Below are 26,667 nucleotides of genomic sequence, written 5' to 3' on the forward strand. Positions count from 1 at the left end.
AGCGGTGCCGGTGGGCGGTGCCGCCGGCCGTCGGGGCGGTGCGGCGTCGCGGCGTGTTCCGTAGTGTGCGGCATGGCGAGCTGCCGGCGGCTGAGCGGCGCGGCGCTGCGGGAGGTGCTGGGCTCGGCGCAGGGGCTGCTCTTCGATTGCGACGGGGTGCTGTGGGCGGGGGAGGCCGCCGTGCCCGGCGCCCCCGAGCTGCTGGAGCGGCTGCAGCGCAGCGGCAAGGCCGCGCTGTTCGTCAGCAACAACAGCCGGCGCTCGGTAGCCGAGCTGGAGCTGCGCTTCGGCCGCTTGGGCTTCCGCGGCGTCCGCGCCGAGCACGTCTTCAGCTCCGCGCTATGCTCCGCGCTGTTCCTCCGGCAGCAGCTGCTCGGCGGAGGGGCGGGCGACGGCAACGCGGCGGGCCGAGTGTTCGTGCTGGGCGGCGAAGGGCTGCGGGGCGAGGTGCGGGACGCCGGGCTGCGGCTGGTGGGGGACGGAGAGCCGGGAGCCGAGCAGGTGCGCGCCGTGCTCGTGGGATACGACGACCGGTTCACCTTCGCCAAGCTGGCCCAGGCCTGCGCCTACCTACGGGACCCGCGCTGCTTGTTGGTGGCCACCGACCCCGACCCGTGGCACCCGCTGAGCGATGGGCAGCGCACCCCCGGTGAGCCCCCGCTGTGCTCCCTTAGTGCTGCGGGGCTGGGGTTGAGAGCTGTGGAGGAGAGGAGCTCGGGGGGCACGTTATTGCTCTAAAACGGGACCTGAAAGGAGGCTGTGGTGAGGTGGGGGTCGGCCTTGTCTCCCAGGTAACAGTAATAGAGCAAGAGGAGGTGGCATCAGGGGCAGGTTCAGGTTGGATATTTGGGATAATATCTTTGCTGAAAGAGCAGTGCTGCAGGGGCATGGGCTGCACAGGGAGGTGGTGCAGTCACCGTCCCTGGAGGTGTTCAGAGCTGTGTGGATGTGGCACTGAGGGACGTGGTCAGTGGGCATGGTGGGGATGGGCTGGCGGATGGACCAGGTGATCATAGTGGTCCTTTCCAACCCTAATAATTCTATGACTGGGGCTGGGATCCTCAGCTCGTGTCCATGTCATGGTGATGGGATTGGCTGTTTATTGTGTTGGCCATTAGAAAGTTGCACAAGATTCCCGAAGCAACAGGGCTGCTGGAATTGCTGACATGCCTTTCTGGGCTTACTGCTTGACAGCCAGCTGGACATAAGGCAACAGCGTGCCCAGGTGACCAAAAAGATCAATAGCATCCTGATTTGTATCAATAATAGCACAGCCAGCAGGAGCAGGGAGGTGACCCTCCATCTGTACTCAGCTCTGGTGAGGCTGTACCTTGAGTGCTGTGTTTAGTTTTGGGCCCCTCAGTACCAGAAAGACATGGAGGCCCTGGAGCGTGTCCATAGAAGGACAACAAAGGTAATGAAGGGTCTGGAGCACAAGTCTGATAATGACTGGCTGAGAGAAATGGGCTTCAGTTCAGTCTGGATAATAGAAGGCACAGAGGAGATCTCATCAGTCTCTACAAAGTCCAAAAAGGAGGTTGTAGCAAGCTGGGGGGTCAGCCTCTTCTCCAAGGTAACAATGAGGGAATGGCCTCATGATGCACCAAGGGTGGTTCAGGTTGGATGCTGGGGAAAATTTCTTCTCAGATGCAGTGCTGCAGTGGCACAGGCTGCCCAGGGAGGTGGTGCAGTCACCGTCCCTGGAGGTGTTCCAGAGCCGTGTGGATGTGGCACTGAGGGACGTGGTCAGTGGGCATGGTGGGGATGGGCTGGCGGTTGGACTGGGTGATCTTAGAGGTCTTTTGGAGCCTTAATGATTTTATGACAGGACTCACTTGAGCTACCTGCAGCTATATCTTTTTCTTCTCCTTCCCCCACCAGGGACCGGCAGTCTCACCGCTGCAGTGGAAACAGCTTCAGGCCGCAAGGCACTGGTGGTTGGGAAGCCCAACACCTACATGTTCGATTGCATCGTGGAGCGTTTTGGTATTGACCCATCCCGTACCCTCATGGTGGGAGACCGTCTGGAGACAGACATCCTCTTTGGCAAGAACTGCGGCCTCTCTACCATCCTCACGCTGACAGGTGTCTCACGCCTGGAAGAGGCACTGGCCTACATGGCCAGCGACAGCCCTGCTGCCAAGGATATGGTGCCCAATTACTATGTAAACAGCATTGCAGACTTGATACCAGGCTTGGATGAGTAGTGGTCTTCATGTACAAGAGCAGAGGGGCCGGGTTCCCCATCCCCGATCTCCATCTGTTCCATTTTATGTCTCACCACCCTTTTCCCTCACTTCCTGGTTTATTCACATTCCAATACCCTTCTCGGGGGTCAGGAGGAGAGGGGGGCAGGGTTAAAGTTGTTTCCTTTCTGCTGAGAGCCACCCGTGACAGTCCTTTTCTCCCTCGTGTGCCAGGATCAGCATCTCTAGGAGAGAGCTGGAGGCCTCAAGGCCGACATGGGGGCCAGAACAGCGTTTCAGTGTTTGGCCTCTCCTGCTGCAGGGGTTAGGGAACAGCTGTCTTAATGGTTTTCTCTTAGATAACCAGTGGCGGCCTTTTACTGCTGTCCCTTTGCTCTGTAACTCTTGACGACTGAGCTGCATCCCTGCAGTCCTTATGGTAATCGCCTCCTCAGGAGGGGAATGGCTGGGGGTAACACCCACCCCATCTCCGTCAGTGCCAGGGTGTGTGGAAGAAGCATTCTGGAGCAGTGAATGAGAGCATCTCTGCCTCCCACAGGCGAATAAGCGAATGAGAGCATCACCTCATCTCTTGTCTTCTCTCTGCTGTTCTTTAGAGGTGTTTCCCTACCATCCCCTGCCCTCACTCACCTAAAAGCTATGCCTGTGTTTGTCAGAAAAGTCTGCAGAAAGGGAAGAGAGGCTGTCCTTGTCCCTTTTTTTGTGCCAAACAACTCAGACAAGCTGTGACTGCTCACAGTCGATTTGTGGTTGTTCCTTGTTTTCAAGTACCCCTTCTGAAGGGGATTGTGAGAGAGGGCTCCTAGACCACAGAAGCACAGCAGGAGTGAACTATGAGACTCTCCCCTACTTCCCCTCCTCGGTGGATTTTGCCATGGTGTGGTGAGATAAAAGGGCTGATGGGGGTCTGTGCTCCAGCTGCTGAGGTGTGGGTATGATGTTGCTATTGTTACTGCTGTGAATGTTGCAGCCCTCAAAACCATTCCTTGCTGCTTCGTCTTTCTATGTTTTGTTTTTGTTTTTTTTTAATTAATTTATTTATTATACTAATTTATTGTTCAAATATTGTATTATTTGTATAAATTATGCTTACTGTTTGAACCAAGGGGACAGGGGGCAGTTTCTTTGGGCCTCCCTTCCTGTCCATGTCCTATATTGATGTTCTTACACTCAACGTGTTTCTGGATATAATAAAGCGTGAGCGTAGGCTGGAAATGGCCTCCTTTCTTCTCCTGCATTCCTATCAAGATGAGAATGGCTTAGGGAACAGCCTTCCAAGAATAAAAGGACATCCAAAGAGTTCTCTGAAGCTTGACTGTCATCTTAATTGGAGCCCTTTGTATGTGTTTCTGGGCAACATGTGCCAGTGCTCCATCACCCACACAGTGAATAATGTTTCCTGATGTTGAGAGGGAGCCTTCCACATTCCAATTTGTGCCCATTGCCTTTTGTCCTAACACTGGGCACCACTGAAAACCGTTGCCCTTTCTTGCTTTGAGTTCACATTGCTGACTTGTGTTTAACTCAGTGGCTAACAGGGCTCTCCGCTCCTTTTCTGCTTTCTATGCTTGCCCATGAGCAGGAGTTCTCATTTTCCCTTAATAAACTTCAAAATGCTTCTGTCATCTCATTCCTCCAGCTTCTTGAGGTCCCTCTGGATGGCAGCACAACCCTCTGTTCTGTCAGCTGCTCCTCCCAGTTCTTTGTCAGCTGCAAATGTGCTGAGGATGTGCTCTGCCCCATCATCTCGATCATTAATGATGTTATACACAGGACTGGGCCCAGTACTGACTCCTGGGATACAGCACTAGTTAATTCTAATAACTAGTGAACTTCTTGCCACTGATCACTGCTCTCTAGATTCATCCATTCACCCAGTTTTTGTCCCACCTCACTTTCTCCTCACCCAACGTGTACTTCAGCTCCACCTCTATAAAGGATCTTACGGGAGACAATGTCGAAGGCCATAGTGATGTTTAGATAGACAATATCCATGCTCTCCCACCACCTGCCAAGCTAGTCTTTTCATCCTAGTATATCCACAGCAGAAAGACAACAAATCAGTCTAAAGATACCAATCGGTGAGCAGATGCCTTTAATATGAGGAGCTAATAATCACAGGCTGGAATGTTGTTAGTGTTCAGCCACATGAGATGGTAAAAGAAAGGGAAGGATCTGACAGGTGTTGGGGCTGGCAGGATAGAGATTTGTTGCATGGGAAAGTTCCCTTGGAGCCAAGACAGGCTCATGATCCCAGGAGCTCGCTCGATACTTGCCCAACCTGCAGTGAGAGTGCCCCTTTGCCAAGGCAGGCACCTCGGCACCACCCTGTACCACAGCAGACGGTGTGGGGAGGAGGAGGAGGTGGTGGTGGCAAGAGGCAGCAGCCTGTTCCTGCCTGCCCTGGAAAGGCAGCCAGAATCTGCCCTTCCTCCAACACTGTGGTTGGGTCCCTCCTCTGCTGCACACTTTGCCACTCCTCGCTCCTTACGCAAGGTGTGGTCTCCTCCTCTCCATCCTTCTCAGGTACTCCATTACCGTTCCTATGTCATCTATTGCTTCCCTATGTGCCCTGGCCCACACAAGCTTACCAAGCAGCCCAAGACTTGTGTGGCTGTTAGACTTTGCCTTGGAACTGTGCACAAATAATGTGTACTCCTGGTAGACAGGCTATTTTGGTTCTCCAGACAATCCCTGCAAGATGCTGAGCAGCTGAACCAGTTGAGAGCAATTAAAAGCCACTAATAACCCTGTCAGCTTAGAGAGTTCTGTCAGACTTAGTTTCAGTGAAGCACTGCAGCCAAACACTGGCAGCTCTGTAAGGCTCGAACATAGAGACAAGGGAGGTGATGCAGAACACGATCCCAGGTCACTTGCTTATCCTGACTTAACATCCTTTGGCCTAATGCATTGAGGCTGCTGATTCAGCTAACTGTGAACAGAGCCCAGGAGTAGTGTCAAGCAATGCTAGGCCATGGTGGTGCACACACAAAGTTTCAGAGGTGGAGGTATGAAGGATGGCACTGTGCAACCTGGGAATGATGTGCCTGCACAGCCTGGGTCACTCACCTGGAGACTGGCACGTCTCATGGGATGGGTTGGCTGTACTCCTGAGCAGAACTCAGGCTGTTTTGGCTTCACTGCCTTGTCATTCACCACAGGCAGTCTCATGAGCTGCCTCCCCTCAGCAGTTTCAGAGGTAAGAGGCCCTGCGTCATGGAGCAATGCTTCCATTCACTTCACCAGACACCGGCTCATATCCTTTAAGATACCCAGAGTCCTCAGTGTAGGACATGGGATGAGAAAAGGAATGCAATTAATAGAAAGGAGTTGTGCTCTGTGAAACTGTTTCTCATCACGCTCTGCCTCTTCCCCCCAGCCCCATTCAGCAGCAGCTCACTTGCCCATGATTCCAGCTTGGGGCTGCTGGCAGCCAACAAGCACAGGGCTGCATCCCAGGGAGTGAACAGCGTGCAGTGCAGCTGCCAGCTCCGCAGTACGGATCCAAGTCATGGCTGTGCTTTGTGTGCACTTAATCAGCTCCAGCTGGGCTGGCCTGCAGCGTTTGGCATCATCCATCATGCCTCCCTTTACTCTGCACCCAACCACAGCATCTCTCTGTGCCATAGAGCTTCAAAGCTGAAATCACCACTCACCCACCCATCATTCTTTCTTCCACGTACCATGTGATAAGATGAGAGGCAAAGGCCTCGTGTTGTACCATCCCTGGAGGTGTTCCAGAACCATGTGGATGTGGCACTGAGGACATGGTCAGTGGGCATGCTGGGGGTGGGCTGGTGGTTGGAAAAGATCTTAGAGGTCTTTTCCAACTGAACTAATTCTATGTTCTTGGTTTAACTCTGAGGGATACTCTCCTGTCCAGGGCCCTTTACATGCTCCTACTGTACTGTAAATGTGGCCAGAGCTCTGGTTTCTCAAAGTGGAAACTGTGACTCTATGAGGTGTATGATGCTGGTCAGCATCCAGGACCAGTCCTCAAGAGCATCCCAGCTAGCAGCCTCAGTTTAAAGAAGGCTGAACCCTGTATTCTGAGGCTGGCCTGACCCCAACCACTGTAGCCCTGGGACTCTCCTTGCTCAGCTCACCAGGGGCTTATTAGGTTGGAGGAAGCCCTCAACCTGGGAACAAGGTTTCAGCGAACCCACTCTAGCACAGATCTTGACCTTGCTCAGACCACAACACACACAGGGGCCAGAAGCAAGTGGCTGATTCTTCCCAAAACACAGTTACCCAGTTCAAGAGAGCCTGGTTCCAGGTCCTCTCCTCTTGTCCCTTTGCTTTTTTGCCGCTCCCTTATGTAAGCCTGGAGCTATAGTTAATGCCACAACCTCTTCCATGTCCTCAAGAGAGGGGATGGGACCCCGAGGGGGGCCGGGACTCCAGTGGTGACCAAGTAAAGTCCTGCATGGGGAGGAGGCCTCTTTCAGCTCTCTACTGGTTTCCCTCCCCTTTACCCTGAGAGAACAGGCAAAGGGAAACAACTGCCTTTGTTTCTGTTCTGAGAATGCAATTTCTCCCTGCATCTCATCAAGGGCATGCAAAGTCACCGAAAGCCTCGGGAGCCCTGGCACACAGCACACATCCATGCTGACATTGCTATTGTTGAGAAGGGCTGCGCTGGCAGCACTGGGGCTATTTCTCCCTACATGTTTCTCTCCAGGAAAGTCATGACTGGTGCCTGCTTGCTCACAGACCTCCCTCCCCATAGCTCTTGTCTTGAACACGCACTAGCCTGGCTCTTGCCAAGGGGTGTGTTGGGGGTTGGCACTTTCTGGACCACTCTACATGCCTCTAGGAGACAGAGAACAGCATCTTTCCACCAAAATCGCGCTCAGAGACTTCTCATGGGCATGGAAGCAGAAAGCATGTGCTGCTCCAACTCCACCCTTGCACACATGATGTTCCTTGCAGGGCAGGAAGAGCATTATAGCACAGCTTGAACCCAGCACCTTGCATGAGTGCAGAAGCCAGGAGAACCTCCCTGCTTTTCACAGCTTGGTTTGGTGGGAATGGAAATATCATCTCCTGATTGTCACCTGCTCTTGAATAAGTGCCCAAGAGCCTGGAGGCTGTACCTCTCAGATGTCTGGGTGTTTTGAAGATAATCTACCCTGCACAAGAAAACTCCTAGACTGTAGGATTTGAGACTCGCATGCACATGCAAATCGTGATGGCCACGGGGAAATGAGCATGTAGCTCCATATTTCATAGGCACCAAAGTGAATTATTACAAGAGGGAGGGATCTTGTGTGAAGGTGACCCTTCTCCCACAACTGGCCAAGCTGTTCAATCACTGTTTCAGTGCACTGGCACAGAGAAAAGTGCATTCCCCATGGCTCAGTTCTCTATGGGCCATATAGGGCTCATCCAAAACAGCTGATGGACTCAAAGAATCACTAAGTTTGGAAAATATCACTAATTTCACCTGGTCCAGTTGTCAGCCCATCCTCACCATGCATACTAACCATGTCCCTCAGTGCCACATCCACGTGGTTCTTGAAAGAAGTGCCACATGACCCTGGGGAGCACCATCAGCCCCACAGGGAGCCATGGTCCCCTTCTTATGGGTGGGAGCATCATGGGATGATGTGCCCCAGCATTTCCCACTGCCTCTGATCCGCGATAGCATCAGAGCACAGCACTTTCCATCCCCAAGCAGCACGTCTCTTCTGCCTGCCATGCCTCGGGGAAGGGAGGCTGCCCAGCTCTGTCGAAACATTCTCCCATTTCAGCAGCTCATCCCGATGGAGAACAGGCATCTTAGGAGCAGAAGGGCAATTATTCCAACCGCCTGTATGGCAGCAGGCAGTTGCTATCCAACAGGGCTCAAGGCAGCCCTATAGAACGCAGCATGAAATGAGGGATGACAGCTGGGACTTCTGAGGGAGTGTTGGTGGGTCAAGAAGCACGCTGGCTTCGGTGTGCTTTAGGGTTTCATCATCCCACCAGCAAAGCCAATTCAAATTCCTTTGCTTTGGGATCACCTTTGCAGGCTGCTTGGTACACACATCATGGCTGAGTTTCGATCCCATGGGTGTTGCAGGAGGAACATGCCTGTATTCCATGAGCACGCTGCTCCCCAGCCCTGGCTCCTGGAAGAGCTGAAACCAGTGCCTGAGTTGCCTGAACATGTTCCAGCATGGCGCCCATTTGCAATCTGCATATTAAACACAGCAAACAAACCTCTGCCCAGCGTGTCTCAAAAGTCACTCCTAACAGACAGCAATTCCACACAGGTAATATGCCTCAACAGGTAGTTTGAAATAGAGTCAATAAATAGTAGATTTCTTAGCTACACTGTGGATGCTGATGTGGGTATTGCAGCAGTGTTACCGCAGCCTGTTGGTAGCCTGCAGCTCTTCTGCACATCTGCACCCATACACCCATACAGTTGCACTTTTTTTCCCTTGCACTCCCAGCACTAATGATACACCCAGGAATATTCTTCACCTAAAGCATAAGGTCATATTCCCTTTCTCTCCAGCACCGGGCTGATGCTGCAGGCCTTATGGAAATCATTAGCCAAGGTCCAGCCAAGTGGTGGCAATGCTTTCTCTCTTGTCAGCATCTGCTGAGCTTGGAGCTCTGCTTTCAAAACGTCACTTCTTAAAGGTCAGGGTGGAAGCCTCTTACGCAGCAACTGCGCAGCGGAGCAAAGCACACTGCATCCCAACACTTCTTTCTTTCTGTTGATTCTGAAGTATTTATTTAAGGGAAAAAAAATTGATCAGACCATTCAGAATTCGATTTCTTGTTTGTTTGTTTTTTCAACATAAGAAATATTATCAGCTTCAAACTTCATGTCAGAGTTAGAAATTCCATTTGAGCTCACCACACTGTGAGCAACATAGAACCACAGAATAACAGAATGGTTGGGTTGGAAGGGAAATCAAAGCCTATCCAGTCCCAACCCCCTGCCGTGGGCAAGGCTGCCACCAACGAGCTCAAGCTGCCCAGGGCCCTATCCAACATGGCCTTGAACCTCCAGAGATGGGGCACCCACAGCAATCTGGGCAGCCTGTGCTAGGGAATATCTCTGGCAATAAATAAATAAATAAATAAATGAAACAAAACTAAGGGCATCCTTTTCTAAGGCATCAGGCCACCCCGTTCCTTGGGTTGATTTGCCTTTGCTTGCTGCCCTGTGCCAGGTGCTCCTAAACCAAAATGCAATGGGGCCTGAAATCTCTCAAGTAAGTCAACCTGTTGTGGGGTTCTCATCTGAGGTAATCACTTTTTCTCTTTGCTGTACCATTAATATTTCTATCATCATTGGTGGCTTATCATTGCTGTTGCATGCTAGAAGGCACCCAAGTGGCATGAGCCAGCCATCTCCATGGGTTGGCACAGCTGCTGCCCATCCATGATCCATGTTGGGCCCATACTGTAGCCTTACAGATGTCACCAGGAAACCAGGTGCAACAAACAGGCTGTGCCTGGATGGGGCTTATGCCCTGGAGGTGAGATGGAGCCTGATATGAGCAGCCAAAACAGGAGGTGGGGAGCCCCAATTTGGGGAACACCCCCACAGCACTTTGAGGTGTGTCCAACATCCCAGTGTCATTAGCATGAGCAGGAGTCATCCACGCTTCCCCAAGCTGTAATTTCAGGCTCTCCCAGATATGTTACAATACCTAGACATTCTTTGATAACATTTGCAGGGTTATCTTCACCACTAGGGAACATATTTCCAATCTGATTTAATGAAAGCAGAGATCCTGAAGTCAGCAGGAGCAGGAGCCGAACAAGCAACTCATAATCCAGGAAATTGATTGTGGTCATAAACATTCCATTAGAAAAGCTTGGGAGATCCTGCTGTGGCTCATTCCTGATGTGAGGCTCGGAGCCTGCAAGATAATGAATCCAAGTTTAGTGTACCTAATCCTGAATTAAAGAAAAACCACAGCCCATGTAACACAAAGTGGCTAAACAGGTACAAAGATGCTCTCCCAGTGGAAAGATGTGGAAATAACAGAGGGAGTAATTGCTGCCTAAACAGGCCCTTGCCAGCTGAGGAGTGATGTGTACAGGTAGACTTTGCTCACGTAGTGCGTGGGCTTTTCAGTCAAGCCCTTCTGCAGTCCTCCGAGGTGTAGGCTCAGGATGCCCTCAGACAAGTGTCTGACTAGGACATTCCTTTGGTAATGCTGAAAGGCTTTGGTTAGAGCCACCAATAGCTCAACAACTCTTTTTTTCAAGTAAAGGGTAAGTGTTGCACTGAGTGGCATAGTCTATAGCAGTCATAGGCATAGGCCGATGATTGGACTAGATGATCTTATTGGTCTTTCCAACTTTAATGATTCTATGATTCAACACAATGCCGAGCAGGTCAACCATCCAGCAGCAGGTCAGGATCCATCTCATTATGCTGATCCACAGCAATGCCTATCAGCAAGACCAGAAGGCAGTATGTACATTAAAGCTACCTGCAGTGACGAAATTCACCTTTTGCAATCATGTTTCCATCCTCATCCCAAGCTGAATTGCAGCATCCATGTTGGAAAGGGTGGGGATGTCCATGAGAGGAGCTGAGAGCTCAAGAAATGGTGTCACCTCAGTATGGAGAGAGCATGGGTTCTTTTGGCATTAGAGGAGCGCAGGCAGAAAGTTGAGGTTCTGGAGGAAGAGCTACAATGAAAACCATGGGCAGACCTAGCAGTAGATGGGGGTCTGATTCCTCCTAGAGGAATGATGGGTCACAGCCAGAATTAGGGGTTGATCTCAAGCCCCAAAGGCAGCAGCAATTGTTTGAGGATTGTCTGGGATTTCTCACCAAACAAGAGCAATTTGCAGTTTCCAAAGAGATGGGGACATTGTGCAAGGGAAGACCAGCGAGAGGGCAGTGAGCTTTCTCAAGAGCCAAACTGTCTCCAAATCATGAAACCACAGATGCCTTTGGCCAGGACCTGAGTGGGATGCCTAACCCCTAGCACAGGACATGCTTGACAGGGTCTCTCTTTTTTGTGATTTCTGGCCTCATGTTCACTTGTAAATGCAAATTTGGCCTGCCCCTGCCACAATAGCTTGCTCTCCCACCTCTCTTTCTCCTCACCCTGCCCTGCATAGGGCACAAGATCACAGTTTGGAGAAAGCAGATGCAGTTGTAGGTACCACCTGCCTCACCCTCATAACCAAGGCTTCAGGTGCTACTGAATTAACATCCCACAGACATTGCTTCTTTCTCCTTACCTGCAGCTCCCTCTGGCCAAAAAGCTTGTCATGGCCAAGGGCACCATTTGCAGCAACAGCATAAGGTCAACTCACTCCCTTCAGCTTACATAAAGAAGACCTATCCTGGCTGGAAGGCTGGAGAAGAGGTTTATCCCATTGGTGAGTTCCCACACAGCAGAATGAGCCTATGCCACCGAGATCTGCATCCTTAGCAGGTCAAATGTGCTTATAATCAGGCAGGACATCACCTTGTTGGCTGACCAGCCAAACACTGATAAGGAATGAGGTGATGGGAGGTGAGAATTACCAAATCTAACTGTCCTGGCTCTGTCCTTCTCAACCCACAGTGGCCCTTCCCATGCCAAACCTGTCCTGAAAATAATGGGTCAATACCTCTGCATCTTCAGTGCGGTGAAGAGGGTAGGAGTGCTGCCAGGAACATGGTGAGCAGAGATCTTCCTTTCCTTAAATTCATCCTTGCCTCATAAGGACGCTGATCCTCAACCTTTAGGTTCTGGCATCTCTCCACAGTATCTTCAACCCAGTGGTAGGAAAGGAGACTTCCCTTCATGATCCACCATTTCATGCAAAGAAACAGTCCCTCCTCATCCAGCCACTTGTGCCCCGGGGTGCTCAGCAACCTGCCCAAAGGCTGGAACAGTTCCATGCCCTCCTGAGCTCCAGAAGGTAGGAGGCTCTCCCTGCTACCTCTGCTGGCATTGATGGGATCAACTAGAAGTACCCAACAAGTATTTGGGGTTCTGCATGACTGGGGTGAGAGATCACATCCTCATCCCTGAAGAGATGGAGAACTGACAGGACTCATAGAAAGGGAAGAAGAAAGCATTTCACTGTGTTTCTGTTTTGCCTCTTCTGTTTCTTCCTCTTGAGGAAATCACGGAGAGTCTTGTGATTTAGAGACAAATATGCAAGACAAGGAAAGATTGAAGCCACAGGCTTGGCCTGCTGCCTGATTTTTTTTCCCTCTTCTCTCAGCATAATTACAATTGAGCCATGTAGTAATTGAGTAACTTTTTCCAAAGGGATCCTTTCACCCAGAGTGAATCACGCTTGCCACAAAGGGAACACAAAGTGGAGGCAGCTAAAAGACCTATAGATCCCATCGTTTATTATAACAGAAGATTTTGCCCCCATCCCCTTGTTTCTCAGCTTCTCAGCTGTGCCTAGAGTAGGTGAAAGAGCCTGACACTGAGCTTTCTAGGATGATTCCTCCCCATTTTTCCAGGAGGACTCCTCCAGGCTTGCTGTCCCCACATGGTTTTGAGGAAATCTAGGGGTTCTGCAGAAGAGTGACTGCTTTCCCTTCCTTGGATCCTGTGCCTACAAGAGCTGGTGGCAAGATCTGGGTCAGAAGCTGGACCGCTCTAGGGGGCCATAAGGCTTGTCGGTATTGCTGAGACTCCCCAGATTCAACATCAGTTCTCTGTACCTGGACCACAGAGAATTCCCCAGGCACTGCATTCCCTCAGTGATGTTCTGGCTCCTAGTTTAGCAGAGCTGAAGAGCCCAGACCTCAGACACTTTCTGCCAAGCCTTGATCCATCTGACCATTTTCCATGTGGGATGAAAGGCTTGGATAAAATACTCATTGTGAAACTATTTTCCATTGACTTCGTGGCCACACACAGCTGGATCTCCTCCTGGAGTGGCCAGCAGCCTGCTTGGAAGGGTTGGGATTAGCATCCTGGAGAGGGGCCTGGATGAGGGAGGGAGGAGGCAAGTCTTCCCTTCCCACAAACCAGCTCCTCCCACCTTATTCTCGATCCTATTGGTGGCTGGGGTTGGGGTAGGGCTGGCACTACTCAGCTCCCCATCTATTTAAAGGCAAGGGTGTGGTCCTGCAGTTACTTGTCTGGGACTTTTGCACCTTGGAAGACAGGAGCATCAGCCTGCACAGCAGCATCATGTCTTGTGTGAGTAGGGAAAGAATGGGGAGGATGGAGCCAGGGAGAAGGGCTATGGGGAAGATGTTGGCTTGGCAGCAGGGTGCTTGCATTACCCTTTACCTGCTCACCAGTCCCCGTGTTGTAGGCTCTGCTAGAGCTGCATGTCTGCTGCTAGGGGAGTTAAGATCCCTGCTGCACCTATTACAGAGGGGTGGATGCTACTTCTTGTTCAGGCAGAAGGTTTTTTTTTTCCCTGCAGGATCCCTCTGGGGAGATACGTGGGGGGTCCTTGCTGGGTTGGTTCCTGAGCTGGGGTAACCTGTTTTGCAGAGGTTCTGCTCCAGGGAGGCAGCTGAAGTAGTATTTATTGCTTTTTGAGCGTCTCTTTTTCTGGGCTGCCCTACTGCTTGCTTCCTGGCTGCAGTTTTCATGAGTCACTCAATCATTACTTCTTGTACGAAAATGCACTCCTCTAAAGTGCCCTTCTGTGAGTACCAAGGACTGCTGGAGGGATGCTTGTATCAGGGAAGTGTTTGCACTTTGATTTCTTGCAGTAGCCTGAGAGGGAACAATCAGGGAGTGCCCCAAGTGCAAATGAAACTTCAGTAGAAGAAAAAATTCTTAGTATTCTTGTGGTCACACCAAGGGCCAGACCGGGCAATGAGTGCACATGGATATGAGTAGTAGGATACTTCTTTCTGCTTGCCAAAACGTGGACAGATACATGCAAACATCTTGCAGATGTTAAGGCTTGAGGTCCAAATCCAAGCCAGGGGAACAGAGTGGAGGCTCCATCCCTGAACAGCCAGATTTCTTGGGATAGCATGAGATCCATGCAGCATATGGGTGTGTTCATGATAGGGTGGGCGTGATGGGAGCTTGCAGGTACTCTCACTTCAGTGCCATGAAATATAGATATGTTGATGACAGCAGCAAAGAGAAAGGTTGGGAAATCAGGCACGTGGTTTGTCAGATTGGTGTGACTTCTCTGGGGTGTCCCATGTGCCTTGCCCCAGGGAAAGGGAGTGTCCCTACCTCTCCCTTGGTCCAAGGCAATGCACTATATTGAGGCAGCAAGGATTGCTGCCAAAGCAAGTGAGCTAGCAGGTACTGAGCTAATGTCTCTGTCTCCATGTTCAGCAGGGACCAGTGTGCACCAACTTGGGTCTCAAGCCTGGCCAGCGCCTCATGGTCAAGGGGGTAATCGCACCAAATGCCAAAAGGTAAGCTTAGCTGTGCCACCCAGGTATGGCCAAAGCACCACACTGGGTTGGTTTCTGCTACTGGGAACCGAAGGAATCCCCTCCCTTGGGTAGGAATGGAGCAGCTTTGAAAAGGGTTAACACTAACAGTATTTCCCGGTGAGTCATTGCCTAATGCACACTGCAGACGTGCACTATTGCCAAGGGGCTAAGCCAGAGCAGATGTGAAGCTCCAGCTGCACGCACTGGCAGCAACCACATCCTCCTGAGCTCTCATTTCCTTTACTCTATGCTAAATCTATACTGAGATGCAGCTTGAGAACATCCCAAAAGCCACATCCTCTTCCCTGCACAAAGGTTGCCCAGGAGCACCATTTCTGTACTTTGATGTCTTGGGCAGAAGACTACAGCTCAAGCAGCCGGGGACATCTTGAGTGTTCTGGTGTCATGGATGCTCTGAGCCGCAGACCCATAATGAAGCTGATGATAGAACAACTAGGTCCATTGGTGGTGATAGTGTGATCTCAGGGTGTTCACCCAGTAGAGATGCTCCTCGTATGCTGGTGGGGAAGGAATGGGGTAAAAGTAGTGAGTGAACAGGTGCACCAAAAGGCCTCCTAGCTTTGCAGGGATCAGTGGCTGGGGCCCTAAGGGAAGTCTCTGCAGTAGTCCCCAACCCTCATGCAGCTCTGCTATTGGCAGGACTTCTTGTTGGGTGAGGTGGAGCCTGGAGCTGCTGTACCAGCACTAGCGGTGTTCCAGGAAACATGTCCCAGCTCTTCTCAGTGCCTTTGAAGTCTGATACTGTCGGTGTGTAGCCTCCTGGGCTTTCTCTTGCCAAATAATATTCCTCCTCACTTCGCATCTTAGCAAGAGGCCTGGAGGCAAGGTGGACAGCAGGCTGGGAAGTTGTTTCCTCCCACTGCCATTGCAAGATGCTTTGGGATAGCTAATGAGATGGTAATTATTACAGCTGCCTGCAGGGTGGGGAGAAGCAGTGGCTGTCAGGCAGGGTGCAGTACCAGCTAACTGTTTAGGGCTGGAAAGAATGCTGTGACAAATAACTCCTACGGAGCTGGCTTGGGTACAGAGTAACTCCATGTTCAGGGCTGCATACTGAACCTTCGCACCCTCATCTGGGCTTGACAGAATAGATCTAGATTCAGTGTACAGCATGCAATAGTGTTTGTCTCCTTTCTTTGCAGCTTTGTGATGAATCTGGGCAAGGACGCAACCCACCTGGCGCTTCACTTCAACCCCCGCTTTGATGCTCATGGTGATGTGAACCTCATTGTGTGCAACTCAAAGAAAATGGAAGAATGGGGTGCTGAGCAAAGAGAGACCGTCTTCCCTTTCCAGAAGGGAGCCCCAATAGAGGTAAAGCTTGGGATGCACTCTCCATATGTACTGTACTCTTAGCTGTCTGTACAGGAGGTGACTGGCTTCTCCTGCTTGGCCAGTGCCACCATCCAGATCTCTAAGCAATGGTGAAGGGTGGGAATCAAATGTGCAAGCTCTGTGTAGCTCCAAGGGATGTTACTGTTGAACTGAGCAAGGAATAGGTGTCGCTTGGAAGACCAGAAGAACTCTCCTGCTGCTGAAGAGCAAGTTATGCTGCCGAGCGTGTTCACTCTGCAGAATGGGGAAGGCTTGAGCGCATCTTGGCAGAAGTTTTCTCTGACTTCTCCATTTGTTTTGCAGATCACTTTCAGCATCAACCCAAGCGATGTGACCGTCCACCTGCCAGGCCACCAGTTCTCATTCCCCAACCGGCTTGGTCTTTCTGTCTTTGACTACTTTGCTACACATGGAGACTTCACGCTCCGGTCTGTCAGCTGGGAGTAACTCCTCACATCTGTCTCAACGTTTAAAAAAAAAAAAAAAAGAAAAAACGGAAAAAAAAAAAAAGCAATCAATAAATGTGTTTTCGTCTACTTGGTCTCACGTCAGATTGACTAAACACAACATTCGTCCTCAGACTCATGGTGGGAAAGGGGAAATTAGGTGGTGGCAAGAGACTGGGAAGGCAGAAAGTGAAAAGCCTGGGCACACCGAAGGCCTGGCCAAGCTGATTCTTCCTATTAGGCAGTTGCAGAGCAGCTGGAGCGCAGGAGCTTGTTTCTAAGGCAGCAGCACCTCCCATTCTTTTTCCATAATTCATGACGATCTGCCAGATCAGGGACTCATTCAGAGTAAGGCTCAGCTGCTAGGAACTGTGGGCTGGGGAAGAGAAGTTGGGCTCAAGGCTCAAGATAGGCTTTCAGGATGGGAAGCAGGAATACTTGAGGTGTACATGCAGGTTGGGGTTCTTAAGCCAGACCTCTTGAAGCCTCCTGTTGTTCAAAACCAGTCTGCTCTGTACGGTCACATCCTGCTTTTTAGGGCCATGTCTGTGATAGTAAAAACAGCATCTAGTATTGCCACCCTGTGCACAGTCACTGCACAGGCACTCTTTCCATTGGGTGATATGGATAAGGCCATCTTGTGTGGAAATACGAAGAAAGTTTAGCTGTATGGAATTGAGCTGTGATGGGCTAGGTGGACTCGAGGCATAAGACCTGGCTCAGTTTAATGTGAGCTGTCACAACCTGGGGTGCATTCGACAGGATGGAGGGCCAGGGATCTCCTTGACTACAGCAGGGATACAGTGCTGGTGATAGGCCTTTTAATGAGCTTTTATGAAGGGCAACCTCACACATAGCACAGCATCTTCAAACTGCATTTGGGAGTTATTTTTCAGAAAGATTCTTCAAAAATTTAGGTGAGAGTGAGGGGAAGAACATTGAATGAAATTTTCACCACAAGCTGGGGCTGAATCTTATTCAGATCTCCTGCTAGCGTGGCTGCTTCTTCAAGTGACTCACTGCTCCCATGATATTTGTGAGTCACTGTTGTCTGAGCTTTGTTACAGCTCTGTCCGTTGCCAGAGAGGCGGTGAAGGCAGTTGGGCTCCTTGGAGATGTAATTAAAATATATAGAAGCTGACTGCACCCTTTCTCCCACTCTGGCCTTGCATAGGGTGAGGGCTGGAGGACTCCTCACACACACCAGAATTGGGATCCCTGGGATGAGCAGTCTTGCAAAAGGCCCGAAGGAGAATGTGCCAGGTTGATGACAAGGATGGAACACACCACAAGACAGCGCAGAAGACAACACACTTTTATTTCATTACTCAATGCTCACAAAAGCCTGGGAGATATCCCCCACTCAGGGCTCCCCCTGCTACTCCCTATGAGACCCAACATGACCCAAAAGCTAGGAAGGTGCTATAGCCTCCTTGTGTGTTTGGGATGCTGGCGGTAGCTACTGGCTAGCAGGGTGTAGAGGAAGGGATTGATACAGCTGTTACCATAGGCTAGGCAAGTGACACCAAAATTGAGGTAGGCCTGGGCGCTGGGGCCCATGCCTATGCCCTCACGCTGGTACAGCCCAGCCAGTTGCCAGCCCCAGAAGGGGAGGAAGCAGGCCCAGTAAGCCACCACAATGGCAGAGATCCTGGAGGAGAGACGCTGGGAGGGAGCCCGGCCGGCCACTGACAGCCCCGGGTGCCAGGTCGAAGAGCGGTAGACCCAGGCCAGGAGGGTATAGACAATGATCAGCACCACACCAGGCACCAGGATGCTGGTGGCAAAGAGCACCGTCAAGTAGAGCCGGAAGGCCGCTGGCGTCCATGTGGGGATGCAGATGCGCTTGTTGGGACCATTTCCCTCCCGCAATTGGGTCATTGCCATCATGGGGGCCGTAAGCAGGAAGGCAAGGAGCCAGAGGATGGCACTGGCTGGCTTGCGGTAAGCGCTGCCAGCCCGCCTGGCCCGCAGTGGCCTGGTTACTGCCCAGTACCTCTCCAGGCTCATAGCAGTCAGGAGGAAAATGCTGGCATGCATAGTGAGGAGGTCCAAGCTGAACAAAAGCTTGCAGCCCACATCTCCAAAGAACCAGTCACGGGTGAAGTAGGTGCAGACCACAAAGGGGATGGTGGAGAGGTACAGGAGGTCAGCCAGGGCGAGGTTGATCACATAGACCCCCAAGGAGCCTGCTGAGCGGCCCACCACCTTGCCAGAGGCCACCAGCACCGTGTAGACGTTCCCCACCATCCCAATAAAGCACATGAGCAGCAGCACCGTGCCCAGCGGCCCTGTCACTGGGCTGTCCCCTCCTAGAACACTGCTGATGTCATCCTCACCGCTGCTTTCCTCTGAGAAGCTGCCACCCTCAGGGTCCTCTCCAGGCATTACGCTGATGAGGGAAGGGTCGCAAGACATCTTTGGGGATGGGGTGGAAAAGCAGTCAAGTCAATGGAGAACTGCTCCTTCCTTCTGCCTTCCCTGCTTGCTGTAGAGGACACAGCCAGTTCCAAGAAAAGCAGCCAAGAAAGGGATTAATGGCACAAACTCAGCAAAACTAAGTTTCCAGATAAGTCTATTCCTCACCTCCAGCCATCCAGTCTATTTTGCCAATCTTCTTCATCACAAGTGCCATCTGCTGGTTTTCCTCAGGCTGAAAAAGGGACACCTCCTCCCCTTCAAGACTGGTAGGTGCAAAGAAATGTCTGCCAGATAAGAGAAAACGTCTGTGTTCTTCACCAGCTCCTCACGTATTGCTCCGCCAGTGTTCGCTGGGTAGAAAATCAGCAGGCTCTGTGGACAAGTGGATTCCTCCTTCTCTTGAGTCTCTGTGTTCTCTCAGCTCTGCTGCTGGGTATGTGTCCCCCAAGCCCACCCCTGGAGAACTGACTTGCCCACTGCATAGGAATGCATCTGACTCAGCATCACACACAGGTGTGAATGCAGTCCCAATTTGTACTGAGCTGCTAGTCACTAGCTGAGGAGCCAAGGGGAGCTCCTGTTTTAGAAGATACATTCCTTCTTCTTCATTGCCTTCCTCCTTCTCTCTTCTCCTTTTCCTTTACTCCCTTTATTTTCCCCATTTCCCTCTTGCTCAGTTTTCTTCCTTTGAGGGTAGATTTAATGAAAGATAAAACTTCTGAGTCTGGCAGGAGGGAAAAACAATCGAGGCTTTAAGAGGGAAAGAAGGATCAGCCCTAAAAACTGAAAAAATACTGATGCTGCCCCCTGACCCTTAGCTAAGCTAGGGCAAGAAGGCCTGCCCCACACTCATGTCCAAAGACCTCCTGAGGCGTAGTCAGTACGTTTAGTCCCTAGTCTTGCAATTAAAGACCCCCACAGACCACCAAAGTTCTCCCATTCTTATAGCCTGGCACTCTCCCACCCTTGTCATTAGTAATCATCAAGCTCCTAAAGATAAAGGGACAACATATTTCAATTCCACTCCTTCCTTCCTCTCCCCAAAGACCACCCTCCTGCTCCATTAACCTGCCTCACAAGAGCAGGAAGCAAAAGCTTCTTGGGCAGCACTGCCTTCTACTGGAGTACCACAATATGACGTGTTGCAAAGGCCTTTGTGCCAAGCACTGCCCTGCTCTCCTTTGCCCACATCCGAGCCCCATTTGTCTCAGAGAGGAGTCATAAGACTTCCCTTCTACTCTAATGCATAAATGTATATGTATATACGTATAACGTACAGGTCAGGATGCAAGTGCCAGGACTTGTGACATCCAGGGAATAGGGGAGCAGATACTCACATATTCCTAACTTCAGACATCAACCCCTAGGCTCTATTAGTCTCAGCAGAGTGTCTGAAGTCTGTAGAAGACATGCTATCGACTGCTCTCTGTGGGAGCCAGCCTCTCTCCATTGGTTTAACTACAGAGACTCAAATCTGACAGCTGAACTTCAATAACATGAATGCCCCTCACAGTATTTTCTCTAGGGCAGTATTCAGTCTCCCACTACCTTTTTGTTATGGGCACACACACACTGCCCGCTTACATACACATACATATCTGTTGTTTCTGAGCTCAGGAGCAATCAGAAGATGATCTCCATACAAACATGGTCTGAAGCTCTCAAGCCCATATAGAAGGGAAGAAACACGTCTCACACATGACAGTCAGATTAAATCTTTTAAGTGACCTTTTTCAACTATAGCTCCAACTGATCAAATGTCCAGATGTTTCACATCTCTGTCACCAGCAGAGAAGCCACTTCTTGTAATAAAAGTCTCTCCTAGTCCAGCAGCCTCTACTGAGCATTAGCTCCAGCAAAGCAGCTGTTTTACTTGTACAAGGTTAACCCTCGTGCATTCTTGTATAAGGCTGCCTGCAGTTTCCTGAAAATACAATGCTAGGTCCCATGTCCATCACAGCAAGTGCAAAGTTTTTGAGGCCCTGTCAGCAGGCAAGGCCTGTCAACATCCAGTCAGATCACAGCAGATCACCATAGACAGTTTGCACTGAGGATTCAGTCTCACAAAGTCTTGGACTTGAAGCAGCTTAAATGAGCTCCAGAACAAAAAATATTGTCCTGGAGAGGGAAGGGGAAAAAAAGTGCTTCAAAGAGTAGGCTGCAAGAGCACCGTGTTTCTCTGACATCAATCTCTCCTCTTCTGACAGCCCACCCAACAGGACCAGGTAGAGCTGAGTTACAGCAAGGCTCCTGCCTGGCTTCCTATGATTTAAACTTGAAGTAGGCTTCAACTGTAGAGAAGAAAAAAGGCAGCGCATTAGGGCAATACTCTGTGACAGAGCAGCAAGAGGAGAAGGAAACATCATCCAGGCAATTACTTGCATATTCCTGTGGTGTCATGTCCTGGTTGATGACACTTGTGAAAGCTGTGATCCAGTCCAGCTGGTCAGCCTCTGTCTCGCAGGTAAAGAGGTATTCCCGGTCAGGTGTGACAATGGTGATGCCATAGGGCCAAGAGAAGTTGCCTTGTGTCCCTGAAGGCAATCCCTTCTGGACGCTATAGCCATTCTCTCTGCTGCCCACAAATACTTCACCCTTAGCAAATGCATCCTGCACATCAGGAGGGAAAGAGAGGGATTAACTGTACCCACGAAGAGCCAACTAATAATAGCAGCGCTCCTATGGGCAGCAGGAGAAAGGGAAAGGATCAAAGAGGTAGCAGAAAAAAGACCTGAAGGTGGTCAGGGGATTCAGAGCTGGGAAGCTACACCCAAAGACAGTGACTGAAAGAAAAACTTCAGAGTACAGATCTTAAGAGGGCTGACAGAGGAAAAGCTGCATCTGCCTCTCCATCAACACCTTCCATGGCATCCCCCTTGACACCATGACCTTTACACCACAGCCTTCCCTGTTCCCGTTGTTTGCAGGCAGTAAGCGAACAAAGAAAGTGCAGGATGAACAAAGTGGGATGGAAAGGGGAAGACCTAGAGTCCGTTCAGAGCCACTGGGAAAGCCACAAGCCTCCCTTACAACAGAGGAAAGCAAAGAAGCAAGATTCTCTTTGCACTCTGACCCTGCCCTCAGCACTGTCACCTACAGCTGCCAGAGGTCAGATCTCGCCCTCACCAAAGGGTCCTTGAAGTACATGAGCCTGCGGTGATCCAGTGTGAACCAACGCTTCTTAAAAGCCTCTCTCTGCTGTAAAGGGAAGAGGTGACATACGTAAGGTGACAGTGCCCTCTGCTGTGAGCAGCGCAAATGGATGCCCAAAATTCATCACAACTGCTTGAACCAAGCCCCCGCCTAAACAGCAGCCTTCTTTCTCCCTCCAAGCTGAGAGTGAGGATCAGAAAGCAATTTTTCAGTCCCACTGCAGTGTCAAAAGAAGAGGGGGGGGAACGGGGAAACTGGGAGAAAAACAACGGAGCAGGGGAACATCAACAGCTCTCTGGCAGGTCTCCCTGATAGATTTCTTCACCCACGAGCAGCTCACCTTGGGACCCGTCTTCTCCATGAATCCTTCCTTTAAGAAGTTTCTTGTCAGCCGGCTTTTAATCTGACAAGAAGGTAAGAGTAACATTCACTTAGCCATGTTTCTTTCACTTTCAAACCCACAGCCTTCCTTCTGTTTGCCCAAATTCAGCTCCCTTTTAAATTCATGTCTGTAGAACTGCCTTAGCTAAGTCTCCAGCATGCCCAGAAATAGGAGAGAGGAGCTGCTCACTACTATCCCAGGTTCCTGTATGCACACTTTCTCATTTCTCTATCTAAACACTGCAATTTCCCTTTCTGTGCCTGGGGATCTAATAATAACTAATGGGTTCTTTTATCAGAGTAACGGAGCATCAGCAGGAGACTCAGCTCTGTACTCTAGTGCTGCCTTACCTCATTATCGCTGGCTATGGGAAATGCTACCTTCAGATAATGGAACTGCACAGACCGAATGGCATTGAACCAGTCCACTACCTCCTGAAAATAAAACATGACAGAACAGAGAGCTTAGGGACGGCCACTCAAATTCATCCACTGCACCCAACACTATGTCAGCTGCAAAAACAGCCAGCTTTCCCTTCTCCAGGCCTCACACACACACACATACAGAGCACAGGCAGTACATCTGCACACCTTCTGCAGCAGCTCCTCCCACAGAAACCCAATGAGCCAGTGCTTCTGCTCTGCTCCCTGCAGCAAAACTCACTCACAGACACACAGAGAATCAGAATTCTCAACCTGTTTCTACAGCAGTTCCCCCCCACACACACACACCATCTAACTCAACTCATTCCTTAGACTACTCAGTATAAGTAAATTCTCCAATCAGCTCAATGGCTTTCCAGTATGATGCTAAACAATATACCTTTCCACTTTTATGGTAGACAAATATATTCCGAGTCTTGTTGTCTTTGAGATAGGTGATCTGCAAGCCATTGGGGTTCCCAATCTTCTCTGGCTGGAACGTAGCATTGATTACATCTATTTTAACATTGATTTTGGGTTCTTTGGCCTGAGAAAAGAATGGCATTGGTCATGCATGAGCAATTCTGGTGGGAAAGTGATCTAAGTGACTGAGTTAGTAGGATAAAGCAGGATCAAAAGGTCTTTAAAAGGTATTAAGTGCCCCTTCCCATCAAAACTGTTGTAGTACACACTGCCTTTGCTATGGTGGCATGCTTGTGCCCAAACAATGGCTCATCCCCTCCAATCTAAATTTGAGCTGTGCCTACCATGGGACAACCAGTGAGATGCTGGAAGTGCGTCTGACTTTACAGCTGACCCGGTCTAAAGGCTAACTGGCCCCAAAAGGAAAGACTTTACATCTACTCCTCCCTACCCTAAGCCATTCCCTCACTTGTGGCAGTATACTAGCATTTGTCCCATTCATTTTAGGGAGATAAACTAGGATAAAAGCCCTACTTAAAAGAAAGGAACGGGTTTTTAGCAACTTAGTTCATAGTAAGGTGAGGCTGGTTCCAAGGACAGCTCAGGATTGTACAGCCAGGCAAATGGAATGGGATAAAGTCAAAGATCAACCCTTCAGTCAGCAGTGAGATTCACCAGTGAGACAAGAGGACTCATGGAAGTGCCATTGTTTCTGTGCCAGAAGCAAAGAAACTGTCAAAGAGGGAAGGATGTGGAGAAACACTAAGGGAAGATGCAGGGGAAATGCCAGTAGTTGGAAGGGAATCTCTCTTCTGTGATGCGTTACCACATCTGGCCTGGGTGAGTATGGAAATCTCAGAGAGAGAGAAGAGTCTCCATAACCTCACAGCCCTGAGTTGGCCACCATACTTACATCCTGCTTAGTGAAATACTTCAGACACCCCTCTCTCTCTGACAACAAGAATTTGCGGGGTTGGAACTGCCCACTGTCTCGACCTCGCTTCCAGAGGATGCCTTCCTTCACCCCTACGAGCAGAAAGGTCAGTTTGAAGAACATCCCTCCAAGAGGCATCCACCAGCAAAGCAAACAGTTCTGAGCAAGACCAGCTGGTAATATCATGCTTGGAAACAACCTACAGCAGTACCAAACTACACTCCCTGCAATTTAAACACCTCCAAGCCCATGCTCTGTACCTATCAGGCAGGTATTCACGAGTACTTGTGGGATTTGCAGCACTGATGAGTTTTCTCCTCACGGTGCTCAAAAGCTTCCAGTAAAGGCAACAGGCAGCAATTCTGAAGTTGTGCCCTGCTCTTACCATCTGTATAAGGCAGCTGTTTTCCAAGCTCAGTGAACTCTTTTCGTTCATATTTGGCCCGTATCCATTGTTCTCTCAGCACTCTGCAAAGAGAGGTGACAGGTAGCTTAGAAACCAACTACAGCAATCCAGAACTGCCCTCCCCCTTTTCATTTGTATGCAGCAACTTACTGGCAGTCATTGTAGGTTGGCTGGTAATAGTAAATAGGGATGTGAGCTTCATAGATGGCCTTAGTCACAGCATTCCCATGCTTGGCCAGAAACTGCAGGTAGAAAGAGAGTTAGTGCCTTCTCTTTGATGCAGACTCATGTTGTGTCTAGATGGAGCTGGCATGTGAGAAATCAGTAACCATGAGCAATAAAGACCCTGAACCTTGGCAGGATATGATGCAAGACATCTGTGCCAGCCATAAAGTAATAGGACATGAAGAGGCACACAAGGCAAGCGTATCCTCCCTCTCCCAGTAATTTAAGAGGAATTATCCCCAACTATGCACGTGTAGCAAAGCGACATTAATCTCCAACTCTGTGAGGCCAAAGGCCAATAGAAGAGTTGGTGTACAACCTAGACCCAACCCCGACACACCAGTGAGTTCTCACCTGCACCTGAGCATCATCCCAGTGGTCCATCTTCAGGGATTTCACTTTGCTGATGCTAGGGATGTTCCGGTGAATTCCTGAGCAGCTAAGGCATATAAAGACACCCAAGGTAGAGGATGCCCAGTCAGGATCTGAGGGCATAAAAAAAGGGGGTATGATTAGAAATGGTAAATGCCTCAGGGAGATCTGCCTCAAATGAAAATGCATTACTGAGTAATGGAGATCTTGGTAACCATGGTTTCAGCCGAGCTGACTAATTAACCAAGCTACAGAAGGCAGTCTGGAAAAGGCATAATACTGCTGCATTCCTCCTGCTTCAGCTGCTTAATCTGAATCTCTATTAACTTGAACCTTGGAAAACTCCATAGCGCTCTACAAAGTCCCTTTGGGTAAAGAACCATCTGAGACTCCAGGAGCTGTTTAGTGCAACACAGCAAACCCACAACACTATTTAGCTCGGGAAGTGAAATGTAACTGCAAAATCAGAATTCTCAGGGGAAAACTTAAGAAGGTAAAGTGGTATTAATTAGACAAATTAATTTTTCTTGGGTGGTACAACCCACATGCTCCTTTTGGAAGGAATACAACGGGCATTTTTAGCTGTGCTGGTAGACTTCAAACCAATACCCTCCGGAGAGGATAAGCAGCAGAGGATAAGAGGTGGCAGCATCTCCTTCGTCTTCCCTCACTCCCTCTCCTCTGGGGCCCCCTGCAGCCTGGACACACGGAATCAACTCACACGTCAGCTGGGCTTTGCTCAGGTTCCAACAACTACCCCCTACCTTCACTCCTTCCCACGCTCATATGCCTCAAGGCACTGAGCTGGCCACAATGGCTACTAGAGACCAAACCCCAGTCCTTCCTTCTGACCCATCCTCATTAGATCCAGCCCTGAGGGACTCACCGGGCTTCCCGCAGTCTGCACACAATGAATTTTCTGCTCTTCTCCACACCTCCCTCAGGGCCTTCATGCTCTTATCACTTCCAGACATGGTGTCAAATTGGCACTCCCTCGGGCAGGTGCCTGGGTCTTCTGCACCTGCGGCTCACTCTAAAGGAGAAGGAGCCACCAGGAGGCCTTGCAGGAACGAGATGGGAAGGCAGGAGAAGCCTTGAGATTAATGGAATGAATATGCAGGCCTAATGGTGCACCTGAACCTGCAGAGAACAGGCTGGGGCAAAGAGGCCGAAGTGCACCCAGGCTAAGAGAGAAGAGGAGGAGGAGGCAGCCGAACCCATATGGGCGTGGAGGGAAGTGCAGCAATTAACCACAGAACTGGTTTTTCCGCATTTCTGCTGGGGAGAGGACTGGCCAGGGAAGGAACAGCAGTAGCCTGAGAGCTGATAACAGGCAAGGTGACCTGGGATGAAATGGCAGCGCTCGTCATGCTCTGTGGGATGACTCTGCCAATGCTTCCCTTCACGACGCTCGTGGAGCTCCCACTCCAGTCAGCTGGCTGTCACGCAAGGATTACACTCGTTAAAAGACATGACGGGAGGTCAGGAGAGGTTCGAGAGTTCAACTAAAGCCAATCCCATCAGTGGGACTGTTCCACACCACAGCTGGTCCCGCATCTTTAAGACAGCCTCAGAGC

The 26,667-nt window shown here is 50.3% G+C and overlaps 4 protein-coding genes across 7 annotated transcripts; 2 read left to right on the top strand and 2 right to left on the bottom strand.

Moving 5' to 3' along the window:
• Nucleotides 1-13: 13 nt before the first annotated feature.
• Nucleotides 14-3,422, top strand: PDXP (pyridoxal phosphatase). Its single transcript, XM_015862671.3, has 2 exons — nucleotides 14-649; nucleotides 1,882-3,422. Exons 1-2 carry the CDS (start codon nucleotides 73-75, stop codon nucleotides 2,205-2,207), a joined length of 903 nt encoding a protein of 300 aa, XP_015718157.1. The 5' UTR covers nucleotides 14-72; the 3' UTR covers nucleotides 2,208-3,422.
• Nucleotides 3,423-13,266: 9,844 nt separating this feature from the next.
• LGALS1 (galectin 1) lies at nucleotides 13,267-16,442 on the top strand. Its single transcript, XM_015862685.2, has 4 exons — nucleotides 13,267-13,333; nucleotides 14,447-14,529; nucleotides 15,714-15,885; nucleotides 16,210-16,442. Exons 1-4 carry the CDS (start codon nucleotides 13,325-13,327, stop codon nucleotides 16,351-16,353), a joined length of 408 nt encoding a protein of 135 aa, XP_015718171.1. The 5' UTR covers nucleotides 13,267-13,324; the 3' UTR covers nucleotides 16,354-16,442.
• Nucleotides 16,443-17,650: 1,208 nt separating this feature from the next.
• Nucleotides 17,651-18,770, bottom strand: LOC107313989 (urotensin-2 receptor-like). The gene has a single exon (XM_015862798.3). The coding sequence runs from the start codon at nucleotides 18,768-18,770 to the stop codon at nucleotides 17,775-17,777; it is 996 nt and encodes a 331-aa protein (XP_015718284.2). The 3' UTR covers nucleotides 17,651-17,774.
• On the bottom strand, nucleotides 17,651-26,519 carry LOC107313975 (arf-GAP with dual PH domain-containing protein 1-like). Of its 4 annotated transcripts, none has more exons than XM_015862746.3 (11): nucleotides 25,977-26,519; nucleotides 25,073-25,203; nucleotides 24,644-24,735; nucleotides 24,473-24,555; nucleotides 24,067-24,179; nucleotides 23,131-23,277; nucleotides 22,659-22,742; nucleotides 22,267-22,329; nucleotides 21,900-21,971; nucleotides 21,152-21,383; nucleotides 17,651-21,064 (listed from the first exon to the last, which is right to left on the bottom strand). In XM_015862746.3, exons 1-11 carry the CDS (start codon nucleotides 26,062-26,064, stop codon nucleotides 21,036-21,038), a joined length of 1,134 nt encoding a protein of 377 aa, XP_015718232.1. In that variant the 5' UTR covers nucleotides 26,065-26,519; the 3' UTR covers nucleotides 17,651-21,035. The 4 variants fall into 4 exon arrangements, with proteins under 4 accessions (XP_015718232.1, XP_015718253.1, XP_085375657.1 ...); XM_085519531.1 differs by having other exon boundaries at nucleotides 20,479-21,064; nucleotides 21,871-21,971; XM_015862767.3 differs by lacking the exon at nucleotides 21,900-21,971.
• Nucleotides 26,520-26,667: the final 148 nt, after the last annotated feature.

This window comes from Coturnix japonica, chromosome 1, assembly GCF_054131305.1.
Source record: "Coturnix japonica strain WE chromosome 1, WE-NBRP24, whole genome shotgun sequence".
In the NCBI taxonomy this organism is placed as follows: domain Eukaryota; kingdom Metazoa; phylum Chordata; class Aves; order Galliformes; family Phasianidae; genus Coturnix; species Coturnix japonica.